General features: G+C 41.2%; 1 protein-coding gene and 1 non-coding gene across 2 annotated transcripts in view; both read left to right on the forward strand.

Annotated features, from left to right (window-relative positions):
* KIF24 (kinesin family member 24) overlaps positions 1–18,356 on the forward strand; it is a 76,143-nt gene that overhangs the window by 44,770 nt on the left and 13,017 nt on the right. The window contains exons 7-8 of the mRNA XM_025358837.1: positions 12,137–12,258; positions 14,029–14,134. Of these exons, the coding sequence (XP_025214622.1) occupies positions 12,137–12,258; positions 14,029–14,134 (228 nt within the window). The remainder of the gene's footprint in view (positions 1–12,136; positions 12,259–14,028; positions 14,135–18,356) is intronic.
* On the forward strand, positions 1,854–2,037 carry LOC112608820. The gene has a single exon (XR_003116102.1). It is a non-coding gene; the product is annotated as a U2 spliceosomal RNA (small nuclear RNA).

Consider the following 18,356-nt stretch of genomic DNA (forward strand, 5'->3'; position numbering starts at 1 on the left):
AAAAAAAAAAAAAAAAAAAAGATTTAACCTCTTTTATTGTGAAAAATAGCACTATACGGAAAAATACATAAAACCTAAGTATGTCCAGTGTAAAGAAACAAGCACCCTTGTAATCAGTTACTCAGATCAAGAAATAGAACATTGTAGCACGCTACAAACCCCCCGTGTGACTTTGCAATAACACCCCCCTATTATCCTGATTTTTGTGCTAATCACTTTCTTGTTATTTGTTATAGTTTTACCACCTATGTATTTATCCCCAAACCATCTAACTTAGTTTTCATCTGTTTTTGAACTTTGCATGAGTAGAACTGCACTGTGTATTTTTTGGTGTTTTGTTTCTTTTGCTAAATGTTATGCTTTTCAGTTCCATTTAGGTTTTTGCATTTGGTTCTAGTTTTCTTCATTGCTATTTGCTATAGAGTGTTTTATCATAGGAATATACCACAATTTATTTATCTATTCTCTTGTTAATAAACAACTGGGGTTGTTTCTATTTTAGAGTTATTTGGAACATTGCAGCTGTGAGTGTGCTTATACCTGTGAGTGTGCTTATACATGTATTTCTGTACAGAGCACATGGGTTCTCTAGGATATATACCTAGTTGTGAAATGATTAGGTCAGATGATATGCTTTTTTTTTTTTTTTTTTTCCTGGAGACAGGGTCTTGCTCTATCCAGCCCAGGCTGGAGTCCAGTGGTGTGAACACATGGCTCACTGCAGCCTTGACCTCCTGGGCTCAAGCAATCCTCCTACCTCAGCTTCCCAAGTAGCTGGGACCACAAGCATATGCCACCACACTTGGCTAATATTTTTATTCTTTGTAGAGACAGGGTCCTGTCATGTTGCCCAGGCTGGTCTCAAGCTCCTTGGCTCAAGCAATCCTCTCACCTCAGCCTCCCAAAGTGTTGGGATGACAGGCACAGTGGCCCATATTTTCAGCTACACTAAATGCTGCCAACTGTTTCCCTGAGTAGTGTGTATTCCTACAAGCAGTATACAGGCAATCCCGTTGTTCTTCATCCTGCAGACACTTTCAATTGATAGATATTTTGAATTTTTGCCAGTCTGTACGTGTTTAATTATATTTTATTGTGGTTTTAATTTGCATTTCCCTGATTAAGAATAAAATTGAATATTTTCTCATATTTTTAACTTGTAATTTGGAGTTCCTCTTTTGGGAATGCCAGTTTGGGTCTTTTCCTCATCTTGACTTATCTGTCTTTTCCTTCCAATTTGTATATTCTGGATATGAGTCTTGTTGGTTATTTGTATGATAAGCATGTTGTCTCATTCTGTGACTTGTTTTCCCAGTTTCATCATAATGTCTTTTAATGCTTGCTTGTGTCCTCCTCAGGTCAATTAAATCAGAATCCTTCAGGAGTGGGGCCTGGGTGTGGGTATTCTTATTATTTTAAATTAAAATGTGGTTCATATACCATAACATTCACCTTTTTAAAAGTGTATGATCCACTGGGTTTCTTAATATAATTTTCTTATTGAAATATAATTCAGATACCATAATATTCATTCTTTTTTTATTTTTTATTTTTGAGACAGGGTCTCACTCCTGTTACCCAGGCTGGAGTGCAGTGGCGTGATTTCGGCTCACTGCAGCCTCAACCTCCCTGAGCTCAGGTGATCCTTCCCACCTCAGTCTCCTGAGTAGCTGGGACTACAGGTGTGTGCCACCACACCCGGCTAATTTTTTTGATATTTTTAGTAGAAATGGGGTTTCGCCATGTTGCACAGGCTGGTCTCAATCTCCTGGACACAAGCAATCCTCTCACCTCGACCTCCCAAAGTGCTAGGATTACAGGCATGAGCCACCGCGTCCAGCCATAGTATTCTTTTTTTTTTTAGACCAGTGGATCAGAATAGAAAATATAGTATCTTTTCTCAGCAGTTTAGCATGTTCTATTCAAGGACAACCTATTAAATGAATTTTTGGAACAGGGAGATGGAGTAGGAGCTTGCTGTGTCCACTCCATGCATTGATTTGGTATTGCAAGACCTCCAGGAATGGTGCATCCTCCCTGAGGGATTTTTTTTAAAGTATACAATTCAGTGATTTTTTTAAAGTATATTGGTGAAGTTATGCAACCATTGCCACTATCTAATTCCAGAAAACTTTTATCACCCCAAAATGAACTAATGCTAACTCCATTAGCAGTTACTCCCTATTTCTCCTGCCTCCAGTGCCTGGCAACCACTAATTTCTATCTCTGTGGATTTGCCAATTCTGCCCATATCATATAAACAGAATTATACAATATGCAACCTTTTGTCTCTGGCTCCTTTGACTTAGTTTATTTTCAGAGTTCATTCATGTTACAGCATGTATCAGGACTTCATTCCTTTTAGTGGCTGAATAATATTACATTGTTTGGATACCTCATTTTATTTATCCATTCGTCAGTTGATAGACATTTGGGTTGTTTCCACTTTTTGGTCATTATGAATAATGTTTCTGTGAACATTCATGTACAAAGGTTTTTGTGTGGACACATGTGTTCCATTTTCTTGGGTGTGTGCCTAGGAGTGAAATTGCTGGGCCATGCTTTTTTTTAGGAAATGCCGCACTGTTTTCCAAAGTGATTTTGCCATTTTACACTCCCACCAGCAGTATAAGGATGGGTATTACTTTAAAAACTCCCCAGGTGATTCTAAGATGCAGCCATTGCAGTCATTCTTCTAGTACATCCAACAAGCCTGGCTAGAGTAAAAGGGAAAGGACTAGAAGGATAGACCGGGCACTTGACAAGACTTAGCTTAGTATAGCTTCATGGTACACTCCTCCAGGGAGAAGTGTCTGAGTCTTCAAGCTTAAGGGACCAGGGAAAGCAGTCAGGTTTGGCATTGTAGAAGTGCCTCCAACGAATGTCAAAGTTCAAACCTCTCTAGCTGATTCTACTCTTGTTCTTTCCTGCCTTCCTTTTCACTGTGTTCTAATAATAATTGCAAATGTTTAGTGAGCACTATCTACCAAATGACTTGTTAGAGGTTTTTGCAAATATTACCCCACTTAATCATCACAAAATCAAGGTAAATATTGTAAACTTCTCTAAGAGATGAAAATACTGAGGTTAAAATCAAGTGATAACCCAGAATCACATAGCTAACAACTGGCAGAGCAGGATTTCAGCTTGGATTGATCTCACTCTGAAGCTCTTTTCACTATATTATACTACCTATAATGTATAATTAGAAATAAGTTTTTCTTAAGAAATTAAGAGAGACCGGGTGTGGTGGCTCACGCCTGTAATTCCAGCACTTTGGGAGGCTGAGGCTGGAAGATCATTTGAGGTCAGGAGTTTGAAACCAGCCTGGCCAACATGGTGAAACCCCACCTCTACTAAAAATATGAAAATGAGCTGGGTGTGGTGGTGGGTGCCTGTAATCCCAGCTACTTGGGAGGCTGAGGCAGGAGAATTACTTGAGCCTGGAAGGCGGAGGTTGCAGTGACCAGAGATCACGCCACTGCACTCCAGCCCCGGCAACAGAGTCAGACTCCATCTCAAGAAAAAAAAGAAGAGAAGAGAAAAGACACTGACTGAATTAATTCATACATTGATAACAATGTCTTCTGTTATCATTTGCTTAAAATTAGGTGTTTAAAGGACTGTTTAATCTTCAAATAACAGGGTTTGTGGAAAATTTTGTTGTTGCTTTTTCAAAATTAATACTTGGGACTTGGGTGTGTGCAGTGGCATAGTGGCCCATCATTGGTATAGATCTTTTTATAAGTTTCTTTTTCCTGAAACAAATACTTTAGGTAAATTTTGCTTAAGGGATGAGACTTCACATTTGCGTTATTAGATTCCTGGGTCCTGGGATCCAAAACCTGAGCATAGCGCCCAAGTGTGTCTGTTTTAGAGGGTCACCTAAGAGCCTCTTTCTAGTGATTGCAAAGGTAGGCACAGAACGAAAGTGTGTGGGACATGCTGAAGGGCTGCCCCAGAGCTGTGACCATTCTCCCCAGAGCTTCCTCTGCTGTGGAGTCCTAAGGAAATTGTTTCTCATACTCTGTTCCCTGTGGTCCTCTTGCCCCTACCTCCACCCAGTCCCACATTTGGCCAGGAGTATCAGGTGAGTCTGGTCCTCAGGATTCCTTTGTCACTGAAAATTAGACCAATTAAAGGGGAAAGAAGCAAACACTAGGAAGAAGACTCTTCATTGCCTTTAGGCCGTAAATGCTGGCAGTCTGGTGTTGAGTCAACCCCTCCATCCTGAAGAGTTTATGGCACTGTTCTATTCTAAAGTATGGTTCCTAAGAAAAGCAGAAAAAAAGTTCCTTGTTAGTCAACATATTATCGCCATTGATACCCTCAGTCTGCAGTACATATGGGGTTGTACAAGGAGGAAGCCAGCTGAGATCAAGGTGGAAAGTTTATATAATTTATGGATACCTGACACAGTTATCCTCATAAATAAACATTTATTGACTTGAAACAACAGCACTTGCTAACTCAGGTGTCACATTTCACTCTCAGGTGTCACTGTTCATACTTGCTCAGGTATCACCCATGTGTTTGCTCAAGTGTCACCCTCAAGTGTCATCTTGGAGTGTTACCCTCTCAAATCACCCTCAGGATTACTCAGGCATGGCCTGCCTGCACAACTGGTAGCTTCATTATTCACATGGGATTGTCCTTCCTCCAGGAAGTTTCTCCTTCCAAGTGTATTTGATTTCTTGCCAACGCAGGCCCCAGAACTTCCTGCCTTTACAGAAGACTCACTGATTCATCACATTTCCCAGATTTGGAACTGAGATTTTGTCAGACAATGGGCATTTTTTAGTTTTAGAGATTCATTGTTTTTTTAAGTCATTCCTATACCCATTTTATATAGTCAGAAGTATTCATTCCTAGGAATTTTGATAAACTTGTTTCATGTTTTATCATTGCCTTGGCTGTAATGGGCAGTCAGTTACAGTGCCATGTATCCCTGAGCATATCCTTTACCTGTCTGAGCGTGAAACATATAGATATTGATAGATGATTGGGTTGGATGATGGGGAGAAGGAAGTAAGATAACATACATAAAATTTATAGTATGATACTGGCTCAACTTTCCACATGTATTATTCTTATTAAGTCCCTGAATGATGTTTCCCAGCACCGCCACAGTTTTGTTTTTTTTTTTTTTTTTTTTTTTTTTGAGACAGAGTCTCACTCTGTCACCTAGGCAGGAGTGCAGTGGTGCAATCACGGCTCACTGGAGCCTCAACCTCCTGGGCTCAAACGATCCTCCCACTTCAGCCTTCTGAGTAGCTAGAACCACAGGTGTGCACCACCACACCTGGCTAATTTTTTAAAAAAATTTTTGTAGATGTTGCCCAGATTGGTCTTGAACTTCTGGGCTCAAGTGATCCTCTACCTCAGCCTCCCAAAGTGCTGGGATTACAGGTGTGAGCCACCACACCAGGCCCAGTTTTCATTACTTCCTATTGTAGCAGATTCCCATTTTACTATTCACATAATATGTTCTCTCTAGAGAACTTAGATTTAGAAACTTGCCCAACAGAGTTTAGTTAGGGAAGGAGTTTGAGAAGGAGGAGGCAGTGAGAGGAAAAGGGGGCCTAGTAGTTTTAAAGGTGATTGCATTAATTTTGCTCACCTCCTAGACTTGCATTTCCCCCAAATAGATTCTCTCTTTCTCTTATCTGCTTTCTTCCTTTTCTTTTCTTTTTTTTTTTTTTTGGTTTGCACTGGGGAGCCCATGATATTTCATGTTGATCTCTAAAGCTATATTTTTCCATGAAACTCTGATTGTTTCACATTTATGAAAAAAAGAAATAGTTTAAGTTTTAGAAGTTTAAACAAAGATGTTAGTTCTTTAGTGTCTTTTCTTTCTGTTTTGTTTTTGAGACGAAATTTTGCTCTCTTGTCCAGGCTGGAGTGCAGTGACATGATCTGGACTCACCGCAACCTCTGCCTCCCAGGTTCAAGGGATTCTCCTGCCTCAGCCTCCTGAGTAGCTGGGATTATAGGTGCCCACTACCCACACCTGGCTAATTTTTGTATTTTTAGTAGAGATGGAGTTTTACCATGTTGGTCTCTAACGCCCGACCTCAGGTGATCCACCTGCCTCAGCCTCCCTAAGTGCTGGGATTACAGGCATGAGCTACTGTGCCCGGCCCCTTTAGTATGTTTTCAAAAATTAATGTTTATTGAGAAGTTGCCATGTGCCAGTTGTGGTACTAAGCGCTTTAGTTATGTATTATCTTTTTTTTTAGCCTTAATAACCTAGGTAATTCCTATTCTATTCTATTTTATTTTATTTTTGAGACAGAGTCTAGCTCTGTGGCCCAGGCTGGAGTGCAGTGGCGTGATCTTGGCTCACTGCAATCTCCGCCTTCTGAGTTGAAGCGATTCTCCTGCCTCAGCCTCCCAAGTAGCTGAGATTACAGGCACAGGCCACCATGCCTGGCTAATATTTGTTTGTTTGTTTTTGAGATAGAGTCTCCCTTTGTAGCCCAGGTGGGAGTGCAGTGGTGTGATATCAACTCACTGCAACCCCCGCCTCCTGGGTTCAAGTGATTATCCTGCCTCAGCCTCCCGAGTAACTGGGGTTACAGGCGCATGCCATCACACCTAATATTTTTGTATTTTTAGTAGACATGGGGTTTCACCAGGTTGGCCAGGCTGGTCTCGAACTCCTGACCTCAGGTGATCCACCCACCTCAGCCTCCCAAAGTGCTGGGATTACAGATGTGAGCCACTGCGCCCAGCCAATTTTTGTATTTTTAATAGAGATGGGGTTTCGCCGTGTTGGCAAGGCTGGTGTAAAAGTCCTGACCTCAGGTGATCTGTCCTTCTCGGCCTCCTGAAGTGCTGGGAGTATAGGTGTGAGCCACTGTGCCCGGCCATAATTCCCATTTTATAGATAAGAAACTGAGACCCTTAAAAGTTAAGTGATTTGCAGTAGTCTACACAACCACATGCTAGAGCTGGCATGTGAACCCTGGCAACCTGACTCCAGATTTCACCATTTTAACTGCTATACTTCAGTTGTATATGGCATTTACAAAAATGTGATGACTTTGATATTCACAGACTGCCTCATTTTTACTCTTCATAGCTCAGGTGCATTGTTACATAGTTTCTGGAAGGCATGACTATAGCAGGCTGTTATTGGAAAAAATTGGACCAAGGACCAGAAATTCCTCATGCCTTCTCTAAAATATATTTAACCAGGAAAGGGCATCTCAACATGTTAGGTCTCTGAGATGCACTTAGAGATACCCAGTACATTATGGTGTACAAGATGCAGTGAAAACCCAAGTTCAAAAGTCTGTAACACAGTCTCAGAAGCCAATCTTTTTTGACACTCTTGAGGAAGAACCACAGGGCCACCCTTTGCATTTCCTGTTCATATCCACATTTCCTTGCGAAGTATGGCCTTGAGGCCTTTCTGAGTTCTCACTGGGTCTCATTGGACTAGCATTATTAGTAACATCATTACTCACATGTAGAAGAGGATATCTGCCTTCTATTCCTGGCCTGACCATATTCTACCTATGTGACCTTGTATAAGTCACTTAGCTTCTCTGTGTTCCTTTCCTTATTAGTCAGACATACTGCTTTTACAAATGTAAAGGTTTAAGACCTCCCCTGTCTTTTCATAGGATTTGTAAATGACCAAAAAAAAAAAAGCTGTAAGAAATCTAAAACTCTAAAAGGAAATACACCAGAATTTTATAATCACTGGAATTATGAGAGATAGATATTTTCTTCTTTATCCTCTTCCTATATTTTCCAAGTTTTCCACATTGTTTGTCTTTCCTAATGAGGAAAAAAAGTTTGAAAAAGGAACAATACCGATCTGATGATCCATCAGCATTGCATCCCATCCTGTGTAAACATGAAGTGAAAGGGACAGGGAGAAGCCAGGGCCAGAAGGTGCATTTAAACTGGATGGTTTGGTCACAGTGCTGGCCTTAAATGTCTTACCCAGCGTCTGAGCTTAGTTAGCAGTGCTTTTTTCTCAGCACTTGCCATATCCAGTATAAGAGATTACCACTGTAACTCCCATGATTTCATTAGCATAAAGGTGGTATCCATATAGTTGATGATCTAGCTTTATAAATTAGCAGATTCTTCTCTTTACAAAAGGATTCATCATATTGTCTCTTTAAATTTTTAGCAAACTTTTTACAAAATTGGTGTATTTAAGTATGATTCTGAATTTTGATTTTACATCTCACATACAGATAATCTTTAGAAACATACTATTGCTTAGATCATGGAAAAAATATTTTTAGTTAATTAAATTTCTAAAAAGCAACTGCTACTTGTTAAGATATTTTGTATCTTATTGTTGAAGTTTGGCTTTGTCTACTTTTGGATTCTTAATTTGGAAACTGTGACTATGTTCAATATGATATAAATTAAAATGGTGAGAGATTGAGAAAAAATGAAATAGAACTTTATTATTCTTTTTTTTCCCCCCCCAAGGCTGGAATGCAATGGCGTGATCTCAGCTCACTGCAACCTCCGCCTCCTGGGTTCAAGCAATTCTACTGCCTCAGCCTCCCAAGTAGCTGGGATTACAGGCATGCACCACAACACCCGGGTAATTTTTGTGTTTTTAGTAGAGACAGGGTTTCACCATGTTGGCCAGGCTTATTCGAACTCCTGACCTCAAGTGATCCACCCGCCTCGGCCTCCCAAAGTGCTAGGATTACAGGTGTGACCCACCACACCCGGCTCTTATTCTTTATTTGCTCTGTCGCCCAGGCTGGAGTGCAATGGTGTGATCTCAGCTCACTGCAACCTCCGCCTCCTGGGTTCAAGCAATTCTCCTGCCTCAGCCTTCTGAGTAGCTGGGATTACAGGTGTGTGCCACCATGCCTGGCTAATTTTTTTATTTTTAGTAGAGATGGGGTTTCACCCTGTAGGCCAGGCTGATCTCAAATACCTGCACTAAAGTGATCCACCCGCGTTAGCCTCCCAAAGTGCTGGATTATGGGTGTGAGCTACCATGCCCAGCCTATAAAATATTGTTGACTATAATCATCCTGTTGTATTGTCAAATAGTAGGTCTTATTCATTATTTCTTTTTTGTGTGTACCTATTAACCACCCCCGCATCCCCACTACCCTTCCCAGCCCCTGTGGTAACCATCCTTCTAGTATCTATGTCCATGAGTTCAATTTCTTTGATTTTTAGATCACACACATGAGAACATGTGATGTTTGTCTTTCTGTGCCTGGCTTATTTCACTTAACATAATGATCTCCTGTTCCGTCCATGTTGTTGCAAATGACAGGCTCTCATTCTTTTTCATGGTTGAATAGGTACTCCATTGTGTACGAGCACCACATTTTCTTTATCCATTCATCGCTTGATGGACACTAGGTTGCTTCCAAATCTTGGCTGTTGTGCACAGTGCTGCAACAGACATGGGAGTGCAGATCTTGTTTATGTTTTACTTTCTGGGACATATCCTTAACTTACAACTCCAAAAAAAAAAAAAAAACTTACAACCTTTTATTTTATTTAATTAATTTATTTTTCCCCCTGAACCTGAGAGTAGGTGATTATTTTTAAGAGATGAGATTTTTGTCCCCTAGGCTGGAGTGCAGCTTACTGCCTCAGCCTCCTGTCTGGGACTACAGGTGTGCACCACCACGCCCAGCTAATTTTTGTAGAGATGGGGGGGTCTCACTGTTTGCCCAGGCTGGTCTTGAACTCCTGAGCTCAAGTGATCCTCCTGCCTCAGCCTCCCAAAGTGTTGGGATTAAAGGCATGAGCCACCATGCCCAGCCTGTATCTTACTACCTTTTAAAAATGCAGTTTTTCGTGGTGGCTCAGGCCTGTAATCCCAGCACTTTGGGAGGCCGAGGCGGGCGGATCACAAGGTCAGGAGATCGAGACCACGGTGAAACCCCGTCTCTACTAAAAAAAAAAAAATACAAAAAATTAGCCGGGCGCAGTGGCGGGCGCCTGTAGTCCCAGCTACTGGGGAGGCTGAGGCAGGAGAATGGCGTGAATCCGGGAGGCGGAGCTTGCAGTGAGCTGAGATCGCGCCACTGCACTCCAGCCTGGGTGACAGAGCGAGACTCCGTCTCAAAAAATAAATAAATAAATAAAATGCAGTTTTTACTTTATCATATTTTAAATTTCCAAGTGCTTTTTCTATTCCCTCTTTTGGTTTGGTGTTTTCATGCTGGTGGCTTTGGCTTTCTATTCACCTGTATGTATGAGGCATTAAAAAAATAACAGTCACAAAGTTTGTGTGTCAGAGGTGTGCTTGTTGATCATTAAACTTCACTATAGGTTGAAAGTTAATTGGTTTTGCCGGGGAAGTCCCCAAAATGTAAACATATGTAGGGCTTGGAAGTGAGGGTTTCTCCAGAGAATTCTGGCTGAGGACTAATGTTGGGGAACGCTGGTGTGTTGCTTTTACTTAATCCTTGTTTAAGTTCTTTCACTTGACTCTGCCCCACCCTGTGCAGGAGGCAGAAGGTATAGTCTCCAGAAAATGGGAACCAGAGACCAAAAAGGACTAAGCACCAGGCACAGTGTGGGGATGAATGGGGAATGTTTCACCGAGGGCTTTACTGCTCTGATCACTGACTGTGTGTATCTTTGCCTTATCCCAGTATTACCTGGTGCTTCCAGAGTCTGAGCCCCTCTTAGGGGTCCTAATGGGTTGATAGACTGACTCCCCCCTTTCCTACTTACTTACTTTATAACTTCATTGCTGGCAATTATCATCCCTTCATTATCTTTCCACACTCTAAAATTTCATTGAAATATATCACACCTGTAATCCCAGCATTTTGGGAGGCCGAGGTGGGAGGATTGCTTGAGCCCAGGACTTCAAGATCAGCCTGGGCAGCATAGTGAGACCCCATCTGATTTTTTATTAAAAAAAAAAAAAAGAAAAAATGTATTGTCCACTGCTACCCCCTTTTCTTTTACTGGCTTTAAAGGTGAATATAGTTTTAAATTTTTATTTTAAAATTTTTATTTATTTATTTATTTGAGACAGGGTCTTGCTCTGTAATCACAGCTCACTGCAGCCTCAACCTCCTGGACTCGAGTGATCCTCCTGCCTCAGTCTTCTGAGAAGCTGGGATTACAGGCGTGAGCCACCGTGCCCGGCCCAAGTAATGTTTTTAAAGTTTCTTGTGGCCGGGTACAGTGGCTCATGCCTGTAATCCTACCACTTTGAGGGACTAAGGAGAGAGGACTGTTTGAGCTCAGGAGTTCAAGACCATCCTGGGCAACAGAGTAAGACCATATCTCTACAAAAAATTTTAAAAATTAGCCAGGTGTGGTGGTGCACACCTATAATCCCAGCTACTCAGGAGGCTGAGCCAGGAGTACCTCTCAAACCCAGGAGGTCATGGCTGCAGTGAGCTATGATCACACCACTGCACTCCAGCCTGGGTGACAGAGCAAGCCCCTATTTCAAAAAAAATTTGTTTTGCCTTTTTTATTCTCAGTAACTAACACTCATACCCCTGTCCAAAATAAGGGCAGCATGTTCTTAAATGATTGTGTTTTCAGTGGCTGCAGGCCAATCCTGAGACTTCACATCCCCTGCCCCATTCCATTATGGCTAGAAGGACTCCTGTTAGTCTTTACTCCCAGTCTAGGGTGAGTGAGGATTAGTCTCAAGGGAAATCATGGGCTCGTGGTAATCACAGTAACTCATCACTTCCATATTTCTACATCGGACCTGGCCTCCTTTATTACTGCATCCTGGTAGAACAGGTGGATGTGATTAGTCATTCTATAATGCACATTTATGTCCTTTGCCTCAGTTACTAAGATAGATGGGTATTATGAGACCCTGCTTTGGAGCCAACTTATGCACTGGGGATTTTAGTTAGGCTAAATCCATCAAAGATACTAAAAAGAGTGTATGAGATCAAGAAGTAAATTAGCTCTTGAGCTATGGAACGTTCTCCCACAAGATTAGTATTTCACGTTGTTTTCATTGTCATTGGGTACTTACTAGGTATAATTTAGTGTTTGAGTGGTTTTCCACCTGGACAGAAGAAACTGCAGTGCACTGACACAATTGTATGTCTGCTGTTTACTGCTCTTAGTCAATTCTTAGCAGCCAGAGGGTTTTGTTTACTCCTTGGGGAAGTCATCCTATGGATTTTATTTTCAGGTGATCTTAAAGGGCAGCAAGGAGCGCAGCACTGGGGCCACTGGAGTTAATGCAGACTCTTCCCGCTCCCATGCCATCATCCAAATTCAGATCAAAGATTCAGCCAAGAGGACATTTGGCAGGTAAGCTGGAAATATCAGGGAGTTACATTGTCTGCCTTCCCTTTAATGTGACTTTGAAGTATGTTTTCTCAACAATAGGATACCCTGCCACCATGGAGTTCTTCATTGCAGGGATACAGAGTAGAGTTGTTAGCCCTGAAATAAATCATTGTACTAACGTGTCATCAGTTGATTAACCATGAAGTAATGACCTATTGTTGGTCAACCCTAAGTTATTAAAAGGGACATTGATTGCTTGTGACATGAAACACAGTTTCAGCAGAGAAACAGTAGGGAATGCATCTTAGAGAGCTTAGATGCCAAAAAAGGTGGGAGGAGAAGATTAATCCATTCTTCTCGAAAGAAGCCATAAGACAATTGGATACATTCATTGCTTCTCTGGTGCTCTCCTAGCAAATAATCTGCCACGCTGATAGATGAGCCTATTTCATCTCTGAGTAATGAGTGTTTTTCTTTTCTTTTCTTTTCTTTTTTTTTTTTTTTTTTTTTTTGTTTGCTGGATTGCTGTCCACAAAAGTTTTCTATGTAATTACCTAAGTGGTTACTTAAGTGATTAGCATTGTGGTCATTTAGCCTTTTGGGAAGAATGTTTTATTAATTTTAGTCATATTTTCTCATAAATAAAACCAATAGACATGTTTGAGTGGACAGTACCAGCATCAACTGACAGATCAGAATCTTGTGATACTCTTGGAAAGCTGACAGTCATGTTTGTTTGTTTGTATGTAAGATAGGGTTTCGCTGGGCTTAAGCAGTCCTCATGCCTCAGCTTCCTGTGTAGCTGGGAATACAGGTGTGGACCACCACACCTAGCTTTTTTTTTTTTTAAGAGACAGGGTGGATGTGAGGGCGATCTGGCTGCGACATCTGTCACCCCATCGATCTCCAGGGTTGAAACAGGGTCTCTCTATTTTGCCCAGGCTGGTCTTGAACGCCTAGACTCAAGAGCCTGGCAACAGAGTGGGGCTCCGTCTCAAAAAAAAAAAAAAATTGTAAAAATTAACTGGTAAGCTGATGGTGGCTGACACCTGTAATCTCAGCACTTTGGGAGGGCAAGGTGAGAGGATCTCTTGAGCCTAGTAGTTTGATCAATGGGGTGACAGATGTCACAGCCAGATCGCCTTCATATCCACCCTGTCTCTTAAAAAAAAAAAAAAAAATAGCTGGGTGTGGTGGTCCACACCTGTAGTCCCAGGTACTCAGCCTACCAGCTAATTTTTACAATTTTTTTTTCTTGAGAAGGAGTCTCACTCTGTCGCGAGGCTGGAGTGCAGTGGCGCGATCTTGGCTCACTGCAACCTCAGCCTCTCAGGTTCAAGTGATTCTCCTGCCTCAGCCTCCCTAGTGGCTGGGACTACAGGCGTGCACCACCACGCCCAGCTAATTTTTGTATTTTTAGTAGAGATGGGGTTTCACCATGTTGGCCAGGCTGGTCTTGATCTCTTGGCCTCGTGATCCACCCGCTTCAGCCTCCCAAAATGCTGGGATTACAGGCATGAGCCGCCACGCCCGGCCAGTTTTTTAAATTTTTTAAGAGATGGGGTCTTGCTGTGTTGCTCAGGCTGGTCTAGAACTCCTGGCCTCAAGCAGTCCTCCACCTCAGCCTCCCAAGTAGCTGGGTTTATAGGTGTGAGCCACCATACCCAGCTCAGTAATGTCTTTTCTTTCCCAAGGATGGGCCAATGTTAATTTTTTCCAGAGGTCACAGAATGCTGACTGATACAAAAATAAAGCTTAACAGAAGTCACTCCTCCTGTGTCTTTTTTCTAGGATCTCTTTTATTGACTTGGCTGGCAGTGAAAGAGCAGCAGATGCAAGGGACTCAGATAGACAGACAAAGATGGAAGGTGCTGAAATAAATCAGAGTCTCCTGGCTGTAAGTTGTTCAAAATCTTTAATCTAAAAATCCTTCTTGAAAGACTTTGCCCATTACATATAGGCAAAGTGGATGAATGTGGGGTGGAATTAGGAAAGCAACTGCCCTGTTCTTATGTGATAATGGAATGCCAGGGTTGGAGACGGAGGGCTGACCAGACAGACTCTCACAATTCTAGGCAACTATTTTCTTCTCTCCTTGTCTTCTTTTCCCCTGGTCAATACATGCTAATTAGGAACAGAGGTATTTCTGCAGTTGCTGAACGGTTAACTCTGTTAAGCTTTCTCTCTTTCCCCAAGCTTTAAAATTATATTAATTTTTCAAACATAGAAAAGTAGAAAAAATAGTATAATGATCTCCCATATACCTGTCAGATTCAACAGTTACCAACATATGAAAAATCTAATCAACCCCTTCCCTCCCCGAGTTAGATTATTTTAAAGAAAGTCCAGCTGGGAGCGGTGGCTCACACCTATAATCCCAGCACTTTGGGAGGCCGAGGCAGGTGGATAACTTGAGGTCAGGAGTTCGAGACGAGACTAGCCAACATGGTGAAACTCTGTCTCTACTAAAAATACAAAAGTTAGCTGGGCATGGTGCCGGGCGCCTGTAATCCCAGCTACCCAGGAGGCTGAGGCAAGATAATCGCTTGAACCCAGGAGGCGGAGGTTGCAGTGAGCTGAGATTGTGCCATTGCACCCCAGCCTGGTGCAATGAGACAGAGTGGGACTCAGTCTCAAAAAAAAAAAAAAAAAAAAGAAAATCCTAGTCATCATGTCATTTATTCCATAAATACTGTATATATATCTTGGCTGGGCACGGTGGCTTACACCTGTAATCCCAACACTTTTGGAGGCTGAGGAGGGTGGATCACTTCAGGTAGATCAGCCTGGCCAACATGGTGAAACCTTGTCTCTACTAAAAATACCAAAAATTAGTTGGGCATGGTGGCAGGCTCTTACAACCCCAGCCATTTGGGAGGCTGTGGCAGGAAAATCTCTTGAACCCAGGAGGTGGAGGTTGCAGTGAGCCGAGATCATGCCACTGCACTCCAGCCTGGGCAACAACAGAGCAAGACTCCATCTCAAAAAAAAAATTTTTTTAAATATATCTCAAAGAGATACTCTTACTTTTTAATGTAGCCATAATGACATTATCATACCTAAAGAAGTAATTCTTTATTATCCGGTAAGTATTATAATTCCTCTAATTGTTCCATAAATGTCTTTTTATAGTTAACTTGTTCAAATCAAGATGCAAATAAAATCCTATGTGAGTTCTTACTCCCTCTTTCATTTTTTCTATATCAGTGTATTGGTTGAAGAAAACTGGGTCACTTGTCCAGTAAGATTTACCACATTCTGTACTTGGCCACCTGCATCCTTGTGTTGATGTTTAACATGTTACTCATTATCCTTTATGTTTCCTGTCAGGTGGCTAGACTCTATAGCCGTATTGTTCACTATGGTAGCCACCAGCCACATGTGGCAACTGAGCACTTGAAATGTGGATGGTCTAAATTAAGATATGCTCTAAATGTAAAATACACACTAGATTTTGATTACCAAAAAAGCTTGTAGAATATCTCATTTATTTTTTTCATATTGACTGCATGCTGAAATAATATTTTGGATATACTGAGTTAAATAAAATATATAATTAACGTTAATTTGTTTGTTTTTCTTTTTTTTTTTTTTTTTTTTGAGACGGAGTCTTGCTCTGCCGCCAAGGCTGGAGTGCGGTGGCGCAATCTCGGCTCACTGCAAGCTCCACCTCCTGGGTTCACGCCATTCTCCTGCCTCAGCCTCCCGAGTAGTTGGGACTACAGGCGCCCGCCACCACACCCAGCTAATTTTTTGTATTTTTTTTTTTTTTTTAGTAGAGACGGAGTTTCACCGTGTTAGCCATGATGGTCTCAATCTTCTGACCTTGTGATCCACCTGCCTCAGCCTCCCAAAGTGCTGAGATTACAGGCATGAGCCACCGCGCCCGGCCTCTTTTTCTTTTTTAAAAAAAGATATGACTATTAGAAATTTAGAATTACATATGTGGTTTGCATTTGTGGCTCATGTATTTCTGTTGGGACAGTCCTGAATTACAGATGTGATCAGATTTAGGTTCTGTATTTTTTGGCAAAAACAATTCATAGGTAGTTCTTAGATTTTTTATAGCAATACATTAGGAGATAGAGACTGTCTGGTTGTCTCTCTTTGTGATTTTAAGATTGAAAAGAGATTCAAGTGTTGTCAGCCTAATTCCTCTATCATAAAGTTTCCTTTCAGCCTTTATTTTTTATTTTATTTATTTTTACTTTTTTTCCCCTTAGCCTCTGTTAAGGACATTCAGCTGTTTTTAATCTAAGAATTTTGTCAGCCATTGAAGAATCTCATCTATATCTATTATTTCATTAAGTGTTCCAGAATGATAATATTCTAATTCTAATATTCGTTCTGTATGTATTAGCTGAAAAGAAGAATTTTCCCTCAGCTCTCTGATTATCCTGACATATAGTTTGTAGTGGAAGCAAGATGATTCTTTAATTTATTCACCACTTTTCAGAATGAGTTGGTGGTCATGTTACCTAAACATAACATGAGTTTGTTTTGTTGTTGTTGTTTACCTTTTTTGTATTATTATGAACTCATTGAAATCATTATATATTTTTTTGCTGCTTAAATTCAACATATTTAGCCAATAGGAGCTCTTTTAAGAATGTTCCTGTGTCTTTTTGGCACAACTCTACTCGTTCTTGATAGCATCCTGACTTTCTGATATAAGAGCCTATGTTCTAGGCTCATTTTATACATTTCCTTCCCCAGACCTTGAATCAGCCGTTTCTTCAATGAGTCTTGGTTTCTTTTTCTTTCTTTCCTTCTTTCTTTTCTTTTCTTTTTTTTTTTTTTGAGATGGAGTCTCACATTGTCGCCCAGGCTGGAGTGCAGTGGCACGATCTTGGCTCACTGCAACCTCTGCCTGCTAGGTTCAAGCAATTCTCCTGCCTCAGCCTCCCGAGTAGCTGGGATTACAGGCACCTGCCACCACAACCAGCTAATTTTTTGTATTTTTAGTAGAGACAGGGTTTCACCATGATGGCCACGCTGGTCTTGAACTCGTGAACTCATGATTTGCCCGCTTTGGTCTCCCAAAGTGCTGGGATTACAGGCATGAGCCACCACACCCGGTCGAGCCTTGTTTTTTTTTTGAGAAGGAAATGGTATTTAGAGACTTCAGTTTGTGTGCTAGGGGTGCTTATCACTACTGCGTTAGTCCTTGCTTCTGGGCCTTTTCAGTGGACAGAGCTAATAAATAAGGTGTTATTTTTTGTTTTGAAAGAGAAAAACATATGTGGGATTTATAGTAATAAATCAGTTTAAGATTGCAGGCCAGGCTCAGTGGCTCACACATCTAATCCCAGCACTTTGGGAGGTCAAGGTGGACAGATCGCTTGAGCCCAGGAATTTGAGACCAGCTTGAGCAACATAATGAGACCCCATGTCTGCAAAAAACTTAAAAATTAGCTGGGCGTGGTGGCACACGCCTGTAGTCACAGCTACTCGGGAGGCTGAAGTGGGAGGATTGCTTGAGCCCAGGAGGTTGAGGCTACAGTGAGCCATGATTGCACCACTGCACTCCAACCTAGGCAACAAAGCAAGACCCTGACTCAGAAAATAAACTTACCTCATCTGAAGAAAGCCAATGAATAATAATATTAAAAAAATAAAATTACAGGGTTTTTATTTAATTTCTATAAATGTGTATTTGTCTCTTTTTTCTCCTATGCTAGAAATCTTAGTTCCTAACAACATTTATTTGTTCTACTTTAATATATATATTTCAAAATAATGATAATATTATTTATAATATGATTAATTCAGTTCAAGATTTTTATCGCAATTTTCTTTTTGATTGGGTTGTATCCCACTAAGGATGTACAGTCATAATATTATGCTGTCAAATCACTTGAAATAATAATTCTCTGTGTGTTTAAGCCTACCAGTTTCATAGCGTTAGGTTAATTTGTTTGGTTTTGGTTTTAAGAATTGCCTTATTTATTTTGATTTAACCTTATTTTGTAATTATTTTAAAACATTTAGGTCAGGAGCTGTGGCTCACACCTGTAATCCCAGCATTTTGGGAGGCCAAGGAAGCAGGATCATTTGAGCCCAGGAGTTCAAGACCAGCCTGGGCATCATAGGGAGACCCCGTCTCTACAAAACATTTA

Source organism: Theropithecus gelada, chromosome 15, assembly GCF_003255815.1.
Source record: "Theropithecus gelada isolate Dixy chromosome 15, Tgel_1.0, whole genome shotgun sequence".
In the NCBI taxonomy this organism is placed as follows: Eukaryota; Metazoa; Chordata; class Mammalia; order Primates; family Cercopithecidae; genus Theropithecus; species Theropithecus gelada.